Raw genomic sequence first — 14,815 nt, 5'->3', positions numbered from 1 at the left:
AAGGTTATTTAAGTTTTATAGCTCAGAATAGGTTTCATCTCATGCACCAAGCCCCCTCAATTAGGCATATTTCTTGGAGCACTGTGAGGTGACTTGGGCCCACAGAAAAGAGCACCATGGTCAATTAGCTATGTCTGCCTTTGGCATGGGGGAGAAGCGGCATCCTGGGTGCCACACATTGGCCATTTGGAACTGTATGTTTTAAAGATACTGCAAGCGCTTCCATCCATGTATAGGAATATGTGCAGCAAGTCCTGAGCTATGATTACAATTATTTATTTTATACCTCCTCTCCACCCCTCTCCGCCCTGCCCAGGAAGGCCGATCCTATGGACTGAATCCTCGACGGCCCCCTGCTCTCTGGCTTCTGCGGGCATTCAAACAGCAGGAGACCCCAGCAGACAAGACAGAAGAGGAGGGAGAGACACAAGCATGTCTTCCCTTCTCCCTCCCCCCGTTTCATGCCGTGTCTCCCATAGCAGGTGTCCCTTCAGCCACAGGGGTGGCTTGCTGGCCTCTGGGTGCTTCCAGCTCTTCTTTGTTCCTTAACTCTGCCTCTGTAAGTAGTCTCTTCCTGAATCTCTTCCACTGAAACCTCTGGGGTAAACTGTTTCCCGCTGAGACCCTGGCTCGCCTTGTTCTAAGAAAAATCCTTCCATTATTTCCATAGCTAAACAGGAGGATGGCATTCAGACTGGTAAGGGGATTGACTACTTTGGCCTAAGAGCACACTTTCATGGCTTCACTCCAGTGGAATATGACTGACTGAGATCTCATACTCGCTGTGTTCCCAGCCGGAGCTCACAGGCCTCCACTCAGTGTTGGAGAGAGGGTACAGTTTAGCTCCTAAGAGCCAGAAGCTTCTTGGGCTATAATTTTGCATCTTATGTGGCTGATCCCAGGACCAGGCATTATCTCATAAGCCCTAAAATCTCCACTGTGGAATGATCCTTCATAGGGCCACAAGTTACCAGGGCAATTATGCTAGACTCATTCTGAAGACAAAGGCGCACTGGAGATCCTACGTAATGCAGTGAGTGGGAAGATACGCAGGCCCAGAGTAAAGGAGACCTGGCATCCACCCCCAGGCCATAGCTGCCCACCTCCAGGCCATAGTGGTCCATGTGACCTTGGACAAGTTACTGTCCCCCTGTCTCCAGGCCCTCAGGATTCTCACAGGAAATGTGAAAAACTTAGAATAAGTAATGTCAGCGGTTCCTTCTAGCTCTAACAGTCTACAGGATTTTACTCTAAAATCTTACCTTGTGTATCCGTTTAATATTCAGTAATAGTAATGAGCTTATCATCACTGTGATTAAATTTTCTTCATAAAGGTCCAGCAAGTTTAGTCTACTATGGCAGGGATCGCTTGTGGCCCACCAAAACTTCTTCTCCTTTCTTCCATAATAACAGAATCTCTCCTTTTCAGTTCCAGGCCTTCTGGAAGGAACATCTGCCTGACTCCCACATACCTATCTGTGGCCACATGACCATGAGATAGTAGAAGGTGGCATGGCGAACGCCATCTCCTGTGAACGTTCTTTTCATACTTTCTTGGTCTCTCTTTCTTTTCCATGTCTGCCATGTCTAGGCTATGTTTGTGATGGCTTGAGCTCTGGCTTCCATCTTGGGCCATGAGCACACGGGCCTCAAGCTTGGGAGAACGGAGGGGTGAGCTGTAAGGAGACTGTATCCTGGAGGATTTCCTGGAGCAGAAGCTTACTGGCTGGCCTTGCATTTCAGAACCTCCAGACTCTGATGTGAGAAAGAAACATCTAGCTTATGTAAGCCATGTTCCAGCTACCAATATATTGTTTCTCAGCTCTAAATGGACCCTTTTTGGTCATGCTTTATGATGCTGGAGCTGCACCCTCAAACTATTACTCCTCTGCCAGCTGGCATGACATCAGGCTTTATCCGTAGAGGGAACCAGAGGAATAGTGCCCAAGGAAGGGGTTTATCTTCCTGGTTCCAGTGGTCTCATCTTTCTGGTTCCTCCAGAGTGGCTGCCAGCAATGTTCAGGAGAACCACGGTGTCCTTCCTTCAGAGTTTGGCCCACACTCCCATGGGCAACTCCCCACTCATCAGTCGTTATCTGTAGCACCTCAGTGAGCTTCGACAACTTCTGGTGAGCCATCGTCACACCCTCTCCTATGAAGGTAGAAGTTTCTTCTGGGTGGGGAAGGCGGCCTCTCCCAGGTTTACTCCTTCCCTAGGGATTGCTCCCCATGTCTGTTGGTTCTATTTCCCTTCGAGTTCTCCAGTAGCCACTTCCCTTTCGCTAGTTTATAATTCTTTATATTAAATTTTTGAATAAATTCCTCAAATTACCGGTGTGATTTCAGTCTCCCAACTGGACCCCGACAGACATAGCCAATTAATATGAGTCCACTACTAGCAAACCCAAAATCTTAACTGATACAGCAGCGCAAATCACCATGAAAGAAATAAATGATATGGTACAGAAAAAACCTTCAACTTTTTAAAAATATTGTCTCCAAAAATTGCTCATGACAAATATGACAGATAAAAGGTTGAAGTTCCTAAAATGTAACAGTTTCTACAGAATGTTAAAAAATGACCATCCAATTAAAAAAATGAGGAGGAACAGAACGGTGGAGAAAGCTCATAAATAAGAAGTAAACTAGAGGAAATAAACAGCATAAACAGGAAATGCACATAGCAAAAGAAATATAAATGGTCAAAATAAGTTGTTAGAAGTTCAAAATCTTTTGTAAAGAACATATAATTACAATATAAAAGCAAATTGAAGAACTCACAAATTATTCTTCTCTTATCCAACCAGCAAAGATTTTTAAAACTAGACTACAGAATGCTAATCTTCATGGAAGTTGAAAGGAATGAAAAAAATGTGCAGGGCAATTTGAAAAGAAGAATCAGAAGCCCTAAAAGATTTCACACGTCTGCCTCAGCAATTCTACATGTAGGGATCTTTTCCAAAGAAATCCTGTTAAATGACAGAAAAATCTAGCAACAATGACTCCAGCATCATTGTGTATAAGAGCAAAAGAGAAGATTGGGGGACATCTCTATGCCCAACAATAGGGGATTGATTAAACAAACCATGGAGCATCTATACAATAATGTACAGAGCAACATAAATCAATGTCATAGAGGGGCACCTGGGTGGCTCAGTGGGTTAAGTCTCTGCCTTTGGCTCAGGTCATGATCCTAGAGTCCTGGGATCGAGCCCTGCATAGGGCTCTCTGCTCAGCAGGAAGCCTGCTTCCCCCTCTCTCTCTGACTGCCTCTTTGCCTACTTGTGATTTCTTTCTCTCTGTCAAATACATAAATAAAATCTTAAAAAAAAAATCAACGTCACAGAAGTACATTTATTACACAAGCCGCTTTACGATCACGGAAAGAGGGTCATGCTACTAAGTGAAAATGAAACACCAGCTGGCTCAGAGCAGTATGTACAGCATTTAAAGAAAAAACATAAACATGCATAAGACCTGTTTGGAAGAATATACAACCAACTGTTCAAAATTACTTCTAGACTGTGGAATTACTGGAAATTTTTAGTCTTGCTTGCCCTTTCTATTTTCTAAATGTTCTCTGGTGGATGTGTATTAGCTGTGTAATTAAGAAAACTATTTTATGTTAAAAAGTAATCTCCCTTGGGGCGCCTGGTGGCTCAGTGGGTTAAAACCTCTGCCTTTGGCTCAGGTCATGATCCCAGGGTTCTGGGATCGAGCCCCGGATCAGGCTCTCTGCTCAGCAGGGAGCCTGCTTCCTCCTCTCTCTCTGCCTGCTTCTCTACCTACTTGTGATCTCTGTCTGTCAAATAAATAAATAAAATCTTAAAAAAAAAAAAAGTAATCTCCCTTTCCTGCCCACCTCCAAGACAACCCAATGCTTACTGAACTCATTCATGCTTCAGCTCTGATCTTGAGATGCAGCTCAGCTTGGGACCTCCGTCACACACAGACCCACAATCTCCCTCCCATCTTCTCTTCCTTTCCATCCCTGAGGACGTAGCCCAAGTGTGCTCATGTTCCCAGGCCTAGACCTCCTGGTGGTCCTCCTATTTCCTGCTTCTACAGATCCTAAACCTTATATGTCTTCATTATAATAGTCCTCTGCTCAAGAAATATCAATAGCTCCCCATTTCTTAAGGGACATGTTTCAAACATCTTAGCTTGACATCCACTGTTCCAAGCTTCTTTCAGTCTTGTTTCTGCTACTCTGCAAAGGAAACCAGAAACGATCCCCCAGTTCTAGACGCATCAAATGCACTCCTGCTACTTCACCTTGACTCAGTTCCATTAACGTGCACCCCAGCTTCTTCAAATCCCATCCATCCTTCTAGGCTAAGATCGGGGCTTACCAGGAAGGCTTCCTTGATTTTCTCATGGTGATGGCTACCTTTTCCAAACTCCTCTGGTATCTCATTTGCTCAGGTTTTCATTTGGCAAATACCACCTGAGCTCCCACCTTGTGCCAGGCACTGTGCTGATGACTGGGAAACCAAAGGTTCTAATTCCTATGCCTTCTGTGCCTTGGAGCTCATTGTCACACACGGAGACAGACATTGAGGAAATAAATAATCACACCACTGGCTATATCCAGCAACGGACAGCGAAAGTGCCATGCAGGCGAACAAAGGTGATGAGAGATTAGATGGAGGAGTCCTGATGGAAATCAGGGCCCAGGAAGGCCTTGGAGCGTAGGGGTGGGGGGAAGCGATATGTAAGCGGAGGATCCTAAGCAGATCTGATTTTATAAACACGATCAAACTTGCATTCCAAGAGGCACGCTCTGCCTACAAAGCAGAAAAGTGATGGCAGGAAGCAAGAGGGGCAGCAGGGTGATGGGATCAGGCACTGCCGCAATCAGCCCAGCGGAGGGGCCACCTTAGACCAAACGGTGGCAGTGGAGACGGAGGGAAGGGGACTGGCAGGGCTTGGGTCAGACTGCACGAGAGGGGAAGGAAGAGACAGATATACGGATGGTCCCAGGGTCTTTCTGGTTGCAGCACCTGGATGGACTCTGGTACCACGTGTTACCTCCCACCACAGAGCCCAGCCCTCAGATGCCGAGCTGACTCTGCCTGAGCCCGGGGTGAGAGGATGGCAAACCAGGGCCCGTTCAGGAAGGAGGAGAACTGACCCAGGAACATGAAAAAGAGTTGGGTGGAAGGTAGCCTGCTCCTGTGGGAAAGGCAGGAGCTCCTGGCTCAGGCAGGACTCACATGGACTCAAAGCCAGTAACCCAGGTGGGAGGAAGGGGAGGAGGCTTGGGGCAAATTGCAGGATGAACCTGGAGATAATTGACCCAGCTGGCGGAACGGGCAAAGACTGGGGCTAAACGTCAACACTCAAGTGCTCGTGCGGGCGAGCTTGAGAATATTTATTGGTAATTGACAGAAGTGGTTAGAGGGTGGCGTGATCGTAGATAGGTCTGTAACCAATCAGCAGGAAAGCTCGGTTCCTGTTGCTATGTTTGCATCCAGGCAGAACTGTATTATGAGCAGGCTAAGAGGATACCATGAGAAACCTGCTTATATGCATTGGGTTTATCTGTCATCCCCCCTCTGCTTCATGGATGAGAGCAAGAGAGCTATGGAGCAAGAAATTGTCACTTGCCTCGTGCTATGGGTCCCAAGAGAACTCTCCGTAGCCCTGAAAGGGAGAGATAAGCATACACAGGCCGCAGAGAGATTGTCACTTGGAGAGAAAATCTTAAATGGGGAACAATAGCAGGAGTAATAGTAACCATAGCAAAGAGAAGAGCTAACAGTTAATAACTGCTTGCGAAACACTTGTGTTCACTGCCTCATTTCATCCTCCAACACACCTATTTGATGGGTTTTCACATCATTCCCATTTTCCACATGAGGAAACGGGTCCAGAGAGGTAAGGAAACTTCGTCAAAAACACCCACATAGTGAGGACAGAGGCAGGTTTCATGTCACGGGCTGCCTGAGGCCAAAAGCAGTCTCTTAAACATGACTTTTCACTGATCTGCTCTGTCTCCCAGATGGCCACTCACCCACAGCCTCCTTGGGAAAGATCAGCCATCTAAGTCCTCTCCCTCCGGGGTGGAGAGAGAGACTGGACCCACCATCCACGACCAACTGGATACCAGGCACTGCTCTGGGCCTTCAGGGAAAGGGATGGAGGAACAGAGAGGGGACAGATGCCATTCAACACTTTGTATCATTCTCCCCGATGCTTTGGGACTAAGAGTACTTTGAAGGCCAGAACTGTCTCATCCTTGTTGGAGTCCTAGCCAAGGATAGAGAGAAAGATAGGGAGGAGGCGATGGGCTATGGTGCTCTGGGAGCAAGTTCACCAACGTGACCTTCAGTCTGGGCAGCACAGAGGTGCTTGTTGACCATGTGGAGGGATCCAGGAGAAGGGAAGTGGCTCCAGGTCTGGAGAGGCCCTATGCTTAGGGAAGACAACAGAGGCTGGAAGTCCTTGCCTCACCGTGTAAGAGTTCAGCGTCCCATGCATGCCCTGGCCTCGCCTCTCCCCTGTGTGACACCTGGACCACATCTCCCAGGACCACAGATCGTAAGAGGCCAGACCAACTCCCGTGAGTGTTCAGATCATCTCCTGGCTATCGGAGACCAGTGGACAGAGGAGACGGAAAACAACTTTAAAAAGCATCAGGTATGGCCCAAAGCTTTAAGGCAGTGCTGTAACTACTGTGAAGGTTAATATCGTAGCTCTCCTTCTGAAAATCATGGTGAGGGGTAAGAAGGTAAACGTTTGGGCATCAGTGAAGTTACATCCTAGGTGTCCATGGCAGAAGGACTGTGCCACCATCAAAGGTGATGCGGGATCAAATCCTACTCGCACCTCAGCAATTTGCAACTTGGAGGAATGAATGCTTTTTATTTATTTATTTATTTATTTATTTATTAAAGTTTCTATCTCATTATTTTTGAGAGAGAGAGAGAGCATGAGCCAGGGGGTGGGGGGAGATGGGGAGGAGCAGAGCTGAGGGGAAGCAGACTCCCTGCTGAGCAAGGAGTCCATGGGGCTTGATCCCAGGACCCTGTGACCATGACCCAAGCCAAAGGCAGCCGGTTACCAACTGAGCCACCTGGGTTCCCTGAGGAATGAATGCTCTTAGAAAGAGGAGTGGCTGGGGGGAGGGGGGAGCCGTTGGCTGAATGGAGGTTCTGGCCCAACACCAGTCACACATCTCCAGATAGTCAGGGGCTGGCTTCCCAGTGGGGCTTACACACCTGTCTGGCTTGCAGGGCACGGAACCACCCCTCCACCCCTGCCTCAGCATAATACCAAGGAAGCCAGCGACATTCATGGCAGATCTGTTTTCACATCAAGGTGTTTAGATACAGAGGATGATTAGCATCCGTGTCGTCAGGAAACACCAAACTCTGGAAAAACCATCGGGCTTCTGTTGTTCAGTTACTTGGTTTCCTGCCACTTGGAAACCTTGTTGAATTTCTGTGGGTTGATAGTAATAAAAACAATAATATTTACTGAATATTTACCACGTTCCAGGCACTATTCTAAGGCTTTATCTGTATTAATTCGTGTAATCTTCATAACAACTCTACATGGTAGATATTAGTATCCACATTTTATAGTCGAGGAAACAGATTCAGAGGGCTGAAGCAAGTTGTTTGGGGTCCCACAGCCACAAAGTTGTAGAGCCAGGATCTGAAGTCAGGCGCTCTGTCTCTCCAGCCTGCACACTTAGCCCCCAGGTCTCTCACGGCATGGAAGGCGGTGCTGTTCTGGGACTCAACCTAATCCACACACTTTTTGTGCATGACGGGTTCTTCCAGGGCCACAGGATTATTGCAAGATTTATTGAGGGATTCCATTTGCTCCCAAGTTTGGGTGCAGACCCAGCAGGCTGGGGAGGAGCCTGCCCAGGCTGGTTCGTGGCTGGAGAGTGGCCAGAGAAGCAGTGAGAAGCAGAAGGTCCCGAACTGACCACGGGAGATGCTGCTGAATGGGACAACCTGTTGGCCTGCCCACACCCTGCTTCTATCAATCAGCAGCATCTTCTTGCTGAGGAGGCAGTGCCCAGCCCTGAGCTTGGTGGGTGCCCAGGGCTGCTGTGGATGCCTCTGTGGTTCAGCTCCTGGCCTCCTCTCTGTCCCACTGGACAGAGGATTAAAGGATTTGCTGCCAACATACATGTCACTCCCAAAGGAGGGTGTGGGACACTGGTCACTGTTGGACTGGCAAAGAGAAGGAAGAGAACAAGGGGCTCCACTGATGTCTGAGTCAGGGTTCCACGTTAGACGATACCATGGAGGACTTTGTGTGCGAAACCTGAGCTCCGTCTACAAAGACAACACCGGAAGTCACAGGACCATCAACGTCAGGCAGAAGGTCTGGACACGAAGCTCAGTTTCCCCATGAGCAAAATGGGAACTGCCACAGCTGCCTGTTTACTCCTGGGCTGGGTAAAGACGTATGGGGTGGCGTTCCTGCTATCACTCAGCTCTGGGATCATGCTCATCCCAAAGGGGCCAACGTGTTGTTCCCCTTCCAGGCCTCTCCTCTCCCAGACGCTGCCCGCCCCCATGTGAGTCTTGACCGCTGCTGGGACCGCGGGGCTCTGTTGGGCCTCTGCAGACCACACTGGCTCTGCTTGCTTGAGTTGCTGTGTCTCGGTATGACACTTACTCAGGGGCTGAGACCCTGCATCTCCTCCCCCAACCCAGCCCTGGCCCATCCACCTTCACCTATTTTTTTTGGTGTTTAGTGAGCTCTAACTCACACACCATAACATTCACCCTTCAAGTACCTGGGAGACACTGTTTGCCAATAATTTTCAGGCCTGAATTTAAGAATCTCTAACATGAACTCAATTATTCCTCTATTACAAGAATTCGAGTTCCTCTACAGTGTGTCAACAAGGAGCACTTGCTCGGTGCTCTAACGATGAACACGAACACGTTGGTCACTGAGCACATGCCCGAGGCCGAAGCTGTGCAAAGCACTTGACAAACACGGAATCATTTAACCCTTTCAGCAACCCCTGAACGGGGAATGTTAGCCATTCTTTCCAAGTGAGGAAATAGAGGCTCAGAGAGGCTAAGTAACTCACTCCAGGTCACAAAGCCCTGCACAAGGGCGGCAGATTTTGAATCGAGGTCCATCAGGTGTCAAAGCCTGTGCTCTTAACCACCTCAGGCCCTGCCCAAGTGCACTTCAGGGGTGACAGATTAGAAAGAGAGATGAGCCAGATGCCGCTCCTGCCTGGAGAAGTGGGAAAATAAACGTCCATTTCCATTCACCCCTGAAATATTTTGACTCCATCAGATCAGCACCTGCCTATCAGTAAGGACACCAGAACAAGCAGGAATGAAAATAAAGTTGTAAATACCGGCTGCCCTCCCCTGAGCCAGATGTGACTGAACAAGGCTCCAGATGATTCCAGGTAACCCCCTGACAGGTAACCCCCTATCCTGACCACTGCCCCAATCACCACCACCTGCAAACCTTGCCAGCAGAGGCTCAGACACTGCAGAGGAGAGACAAAAAAAAAAAAAATGGTCGTCGTTCTATACCACTGAGTGTGGGTGGTTTTTCACACAGCCATCCAAAGACCAGGGAGCAAACAGTGAAGGACAGCAGCCTTTGGAGAAATGCACCAGCTCCCTATTGTACGGGCAAGAAATTCTACGAGACTTTCTGGAAGCTTTGCAGAGGTTCTGGTGGGTGCAAAACTCCACCGACAAAAGCAGCTACTTCAGTTCACTTCCTTCGTTGGACTTCCTCCTTCCCTGTTCTACTCTTCCCGCTTCTTGGGATCACCTCTCAAACCATCGACACGCAAGTCTTTGTCTGAGGAATCCGGCTACAACTCGCCACAGGTAAGTGGTTTATTCCCATCTCCATTCTGCAGATGAGAAGACTGAGGCATGGAGAGGTGAAGTGACTTGCTCAAGGCCTCACAGGGAGTAAAAGGGATAAGGACCCAGGCCTTCTGGTCCTGAACCCAGCTAAAAAATTGTGGGTGAGAGCAAACAGGCAGGAGAAGCTCTTAAAAGCTTTGCAAAGACTGCTTTCAGAGAAGCCTTGGCTGCACTTACAGTATCAGATGAAAAACAAAATGGCAGAGCTGCAGACTGCCAGGCAGAGACCGTGCCCAGAAAGACCAGTGTACCTCAGCAGTCCCAGGCCAGGAGGGCTTGCACACACTCACTCCCACTCCACCAGCATCCGATTTGAAAAGCATCTCTTCTTACAGCATGAAGTAGATTGCTTATTAGTAAATTTGTTCTAGTTTAAAACTTGCTTCAAAGGTCCACTTGAAGGTGTTCTTTCAAGTTTCTAGAAAACCTGTTTGTAAAGAACCTACATATATAGCAGGCACTGTTTTAAGCACTCTAATCTATCAGGAATCATCCTCATTTATAAACAAGGACACTAAAGCACAGAGAACTGAAGTGTCTCACCCAAGGCCACACAGAATGTAAACAGCAGAGGAAATGAGAAAAATCGCAAACAGTAAAATCCTAAAAATAAATAAATAAATAAATAAAAATTTTTTAATGGTAAAAGTGGTGAAATAGTAAATAGTAAAACTGTAAATGGTGGAACTCTTACCAGTCTGGTCAGCCTCTGAGAGGCTGAGCTGGAAGCAAAGGTCATAGAACCACAGAACACTAAGTAGGAAGGAGCCAGGCCCATATATTCAAATGCCCGCAGGGTGTTAAGTGAGCACAGGACAAGAAAGCTGATGGACATGGACCAAGAGAACCAGCTTCCTCAGCCTGTCAGTTTGCAACCCTAACAAGTCTAACCACTTATCCTGCAGATGAGCAACGGAGACCCAGAGAGGAGGCAATCTGTCCGAGGTTAACACAGCTCCACGAGGCCAGGATCAGATTCAAGCCTCTCCTCCCTGAACTGTGTCTGCAGCATAACGTACTGGCCCCCACTCAAGAAACAGCAGGTTTCAGAGCCCTGAAGCCCTCCTTCTTGGCAGACGAGCCAGAAGTTAGGACTTGACTTCCGTAGGATGACAGGCTGCCCTGAACATTTGATTTAAATGTGGAACCAGGAAATGCAGTGTTCCCCCTGAGCCGTGAGGCATGTCCTTCCACTGAGATCTCAGTGCCCTGGTGAACTTTTTGTCCTTCTAGAAGACTTTTCCTGGCTCAGGGAATTCCCAGAAGGAGGGACATCCTGAGAGGTGACCTTTTCCCCAGGTCTCCCTTGCCATCGCCCTCTGCTGGCCATTCTTAGAATGAGCACAGCTGGAGGAGAGGCCCCAGCCGCAGGAAGATCAAGGATGGCCAAGGAACATGCCTGGAGAGGGCCGAAAGCAAGCTCCCAAGATCCTCTACTCCCCAGCCCAGCCCGCCAATTGTATCCTGCGGGTGAATAGTCACAGCACACACATGCCCTGGTTATCTAGCATTTTCTACAAAATTATTGGACAAAAAGGAGGCTTCAAGAGGCAAACCTGCCACCCGGTTATTCCACAAGGTTGAGCCTGGGAGCCGGGAGGGCTCTCCCAGACAGCCCTATGTCTCTTTCACCTGGATTTTCAGCATCCCACATACCAGAGGTCTCGGTCCATACCTCAACACACTGATGGCTTCCCGAGTCCAGGCCCCAGCTGCCCACATGGCTGCCCAAAGGCCCCAGCACACAACTGTAGAGTCCAGGATCTGACAGGTTCATCGATGGTTGATTCAACCCCTTTAGCCCCCGCCCGGTTTTCACAGCCTCGGTGTCTGTCTTTTCCAGGCAAGGCCACCCACCATTCCAACAGTGCTCCAGAGATCTCTCCCTGGTCATGGGCTGGGTCCCATGACGAACTGGGATGCCTCAGTTGGGACATGCTACCCGCTGACGTTCTCTCAAATGACCCAGGAACCAATATTCCTGCCCCTCCTAACTCAGAAGCCCCACCAGGTACAGTAATTGGTGGGTATTCTGGAGGACTATTCCTGCAGGGTAAGACCAGGCCCCTCAAGCCTGGCTTGAACTTCAACCTTCACAAGATTCTCAGGGAGGCCTCTGGGTCCTCCCGCCTCCTAGTGACTTGGTGTTCCCCAGACTTCGGCCAATTCTGATCTGTCCGACCCCCAACTTTGCCCATAGCCGCTGCAGGGAAGACCCAGATCATTACAGGACCATCTATCTCATCACTCCATTCGCAGAGAATTTTCCCACACATCATGAGACTTCCTATAATTACTGTCCCCAATTTAGAGATGAGGGAACTGAGGCTAGCAGAGGTCTCCAGAGAGTGAAGAAGTGGGGGTACCGGCCACGGCGCTCCCCCAGACCCAGCCGGCCACAGCACGGGGAGAGGAGGGAGGCCGTGCTCTCCCCTCCGTCTGTTCGTCTCTGCGGGCCGCCGGCCGCGGGCTAGGAGGGGTGAGGCGGGCCTCCCAGCCCATCCTCGCCTGGGTCCCGGCCGGAGCTCGCCGCACTCGTGAGCTCTCCGGAACCTGCGCCCGGGCCCCCGAGGCGCTGCTGCCCGGAGCGCGCGGGCACGGAGGCCACGCCCCTCGGGACACCCGAGCCCGCTGGTGGCTCCGGGAAGGGAGCCGCGGCGCCCGGGCCGAATGTGCGCCAGAAAGACCCGTGCGTCCCGGCGCCGCTTCCTGAGGGATTAGAGCACCTGCCGGCTTCCATCTCCGCGACCCCCAGGCGGGGACCACGCTGAGGGGGCTATCGGGAACTTTGCGGCAACTCGCGTCACTCGCATTCTCCCTCAGCTACCACCTTCCCTGTGCCCGCCGCGCCGCTTTTCGGGTTTTGTTCTTCTCTTCCCAAGAGCAGGCGTGAGATTTCGGGAAACTTTGCGCACAACTTGCAAACGCGGGGAGCCGGGGCCAGGGCTCCCTCCGAGCCCGGGAGGGGCGCGCCCTGCCCCGCGCCTTCGGCGGCCGCTCGTGCGGAGCACCTGGCTGTCAGACGGCCCGGGCGCCCGCCCTCCTCCGCAGGGGGAACGCTCCCGAGGCTGCCACCCGGGGCGCGCCGCAGGCCCGCGGCCGGGACGTCCCAGCCGGAGTGGCATTGTCTTCCCGGGGAGCCGGGGAACCTCGGGGGAGGGAGGGAGACCCGCCCCACAGAAGGCAGCGCCCGCTTGCCCACCACTCATTTGCATTTCAAAGGCAAACTTCTGCCGGACTTCCCCGGCGGCGGCGGCGGCGGCACCTACCGGCTTTGCACGGGTCGTGGTAATGCTCCAGCTGCTGCTCCGCGCCCTCCTCGCCTTCCAGCGCCGAATAGTCCGGGGCGGCGTCCGAGAGCTCCGCGAGCCCCCCGGCGCCGCGGGGCAGCGGCGCTAGCAGCAGCAGGAGAGGCGGCAACAGTGGCACCGGGACCCCGAGAGCAGTCGCCCGGGGCATGGTTGCTAGGGGCCGACGGAGCCCGCGGGAGCTGCGTGTCCGGGAAGCTCCTCTCGGGTCAGGGAACGCGCGCGAGGGTCAGGTCGGTGGCGGCGCGGCGATTACGCACGGCGGCCGCGCATGGCTCGGGCGCGGGGCGAGCAGAGCGCGGCGCCGCGGTCCGCGTCGGGGCGCTCAGGAAGCCGCGGCTCGGAGCTACTTGCCCGGCGGCCGAGGCTGCAGCGGCTGCGACTGTGGCGGTGGTGGCGGTGGTTGGAGCAGTGGCCGCTCCGCCCCTCTCCACCCGGGCTGGACCACACAGCCCTCGCCAGGGGCCCCAGGCAGCCAATCACTCGGGCGCCCGAGGCGAGGCCCCTCCTCTTCCCGGCACCTCCGCAACTTCGGAGGAACGGGAGCGAGGTGAAGATGCTCCAGGCAAGGACCGGGGGCCCGCAGGGCTCCCACCGAGTCGAGGGCGCCCTTGTCCGGGCGCCTTCTCTGGCTCCGGCCCCCGAGAACGCTGCTCCTGAAGATCAAGGCTGGACTTCCCGCCTTGTTTTGTCGGCATGACTCACTTTACAACTCCCTGATGCACACGTGGGCGAAGGCTGGCAGCAGCGGTTGTGGCTCGGAGCTCTCGGAACCAGGAGCCCGGTGTGAGCGGCCCGCGTCGTTACCAACTGGCTCTGTGCTTTCGGACAATCGTTTCTCCATAGGAATGAAGTTAATCTTCTCGCTGGTAGCTTTCAGCTCAGAAAAAAACAAAAGATCACGATTCTCTCAGCTTTCTCAATATCCCTCGTCTAGCCATGAAGGACCTTTGTGCCAGCACCCACCTCACCTAACCTAGTGGCTGGTGATGCGATTGCCTTAGGGGAAGAATTATTTAAAATGACAGATTTCCCCTCTTGGTGACCCTATCCTTCAGCAAAACTGTTTTAAGATGCTTCGTGCAGGCAAAAAGATTGACAAATGAACAGCTGTATGTGCTATTTGTGTTAAATTAAAGACATGTTTTTATTAAATATGCCACTCACCAGTAACTTGGATGGAATAAAAATGACCAATTTTTGAAGTCTGGTTATTTTTTGCCAATTAAAAACATATGACCAAATAATTTAGAAGAATAATCAGGAGTATTTGAAACCCACTCCCACATTGTACCTTAAATGTAAAAATTGTCAGAACTGAGCCATTTTGACTTATAGACATAAAAAGTTCTATTACCATGAGGCATTTCAAAGACCTTTTTATGCAAGCAAAATTACCCTAATCAAGAAGTAAAACACATCAATGTGTAGAGATTTTTCAGCATCCCACCCAGTAGAATATTTTTTCATTTAAAATATTTAAGCAAAATATGAACTAAATTTGCTTTTAGGTTTCCACATGACTTCACGGCCACTAATGACAAACTAGAGTTGGGCTTTATATACAAGACTCTAATTTCTTGGATTATGGTAATGTCCTATCTATTAACTAGGATAACAAGTCCTTCA

General features: G+C 50.7%; 1 protein-coding gene across 1 annotated transcript in view; it reads right to left on the bottom strand.

Moving 5' to 3' along the window:
- TLL2 (tolloid like 2) overlaps positions 1-13,443 on the bottom strand; it is a 120,153-nt gene extending 106,710 nt beyond the window's left edge. The window contains exon 1 of the mRNA XM_059169311.1: positions 13,148-13,443. Within this exon, the coding sequence (XP_059025294.1) occupies positions 13,148-13,337 (190 nt within the window). The 5' untranslated portion in view covers positions 13,338-13,443. The remainder of the gene's footprint in view (positions 1-13,147) is intronic.
- Between the last annotated feature and the right edge of the window lie 1,372 nt (positions 13,444-14,815).

The sequence above is a fragment of the Mustela lutreola genome, chromosome 4 (genome assembly GCF_030435805.1).
Source record: "Mustela lutreola isolate mMusLut2 chromosome 4, mMusLut2.pri, whole genome shotgun sequence".
NCBI lineage: Eukaryota > Metazoa > Chordata > Mammalia > Carnivora > Mustelidae > Mustela > Mustela lutreola.
This window is presented reverse-complemented; position numbering and strand designations above follow the sequence as displayed.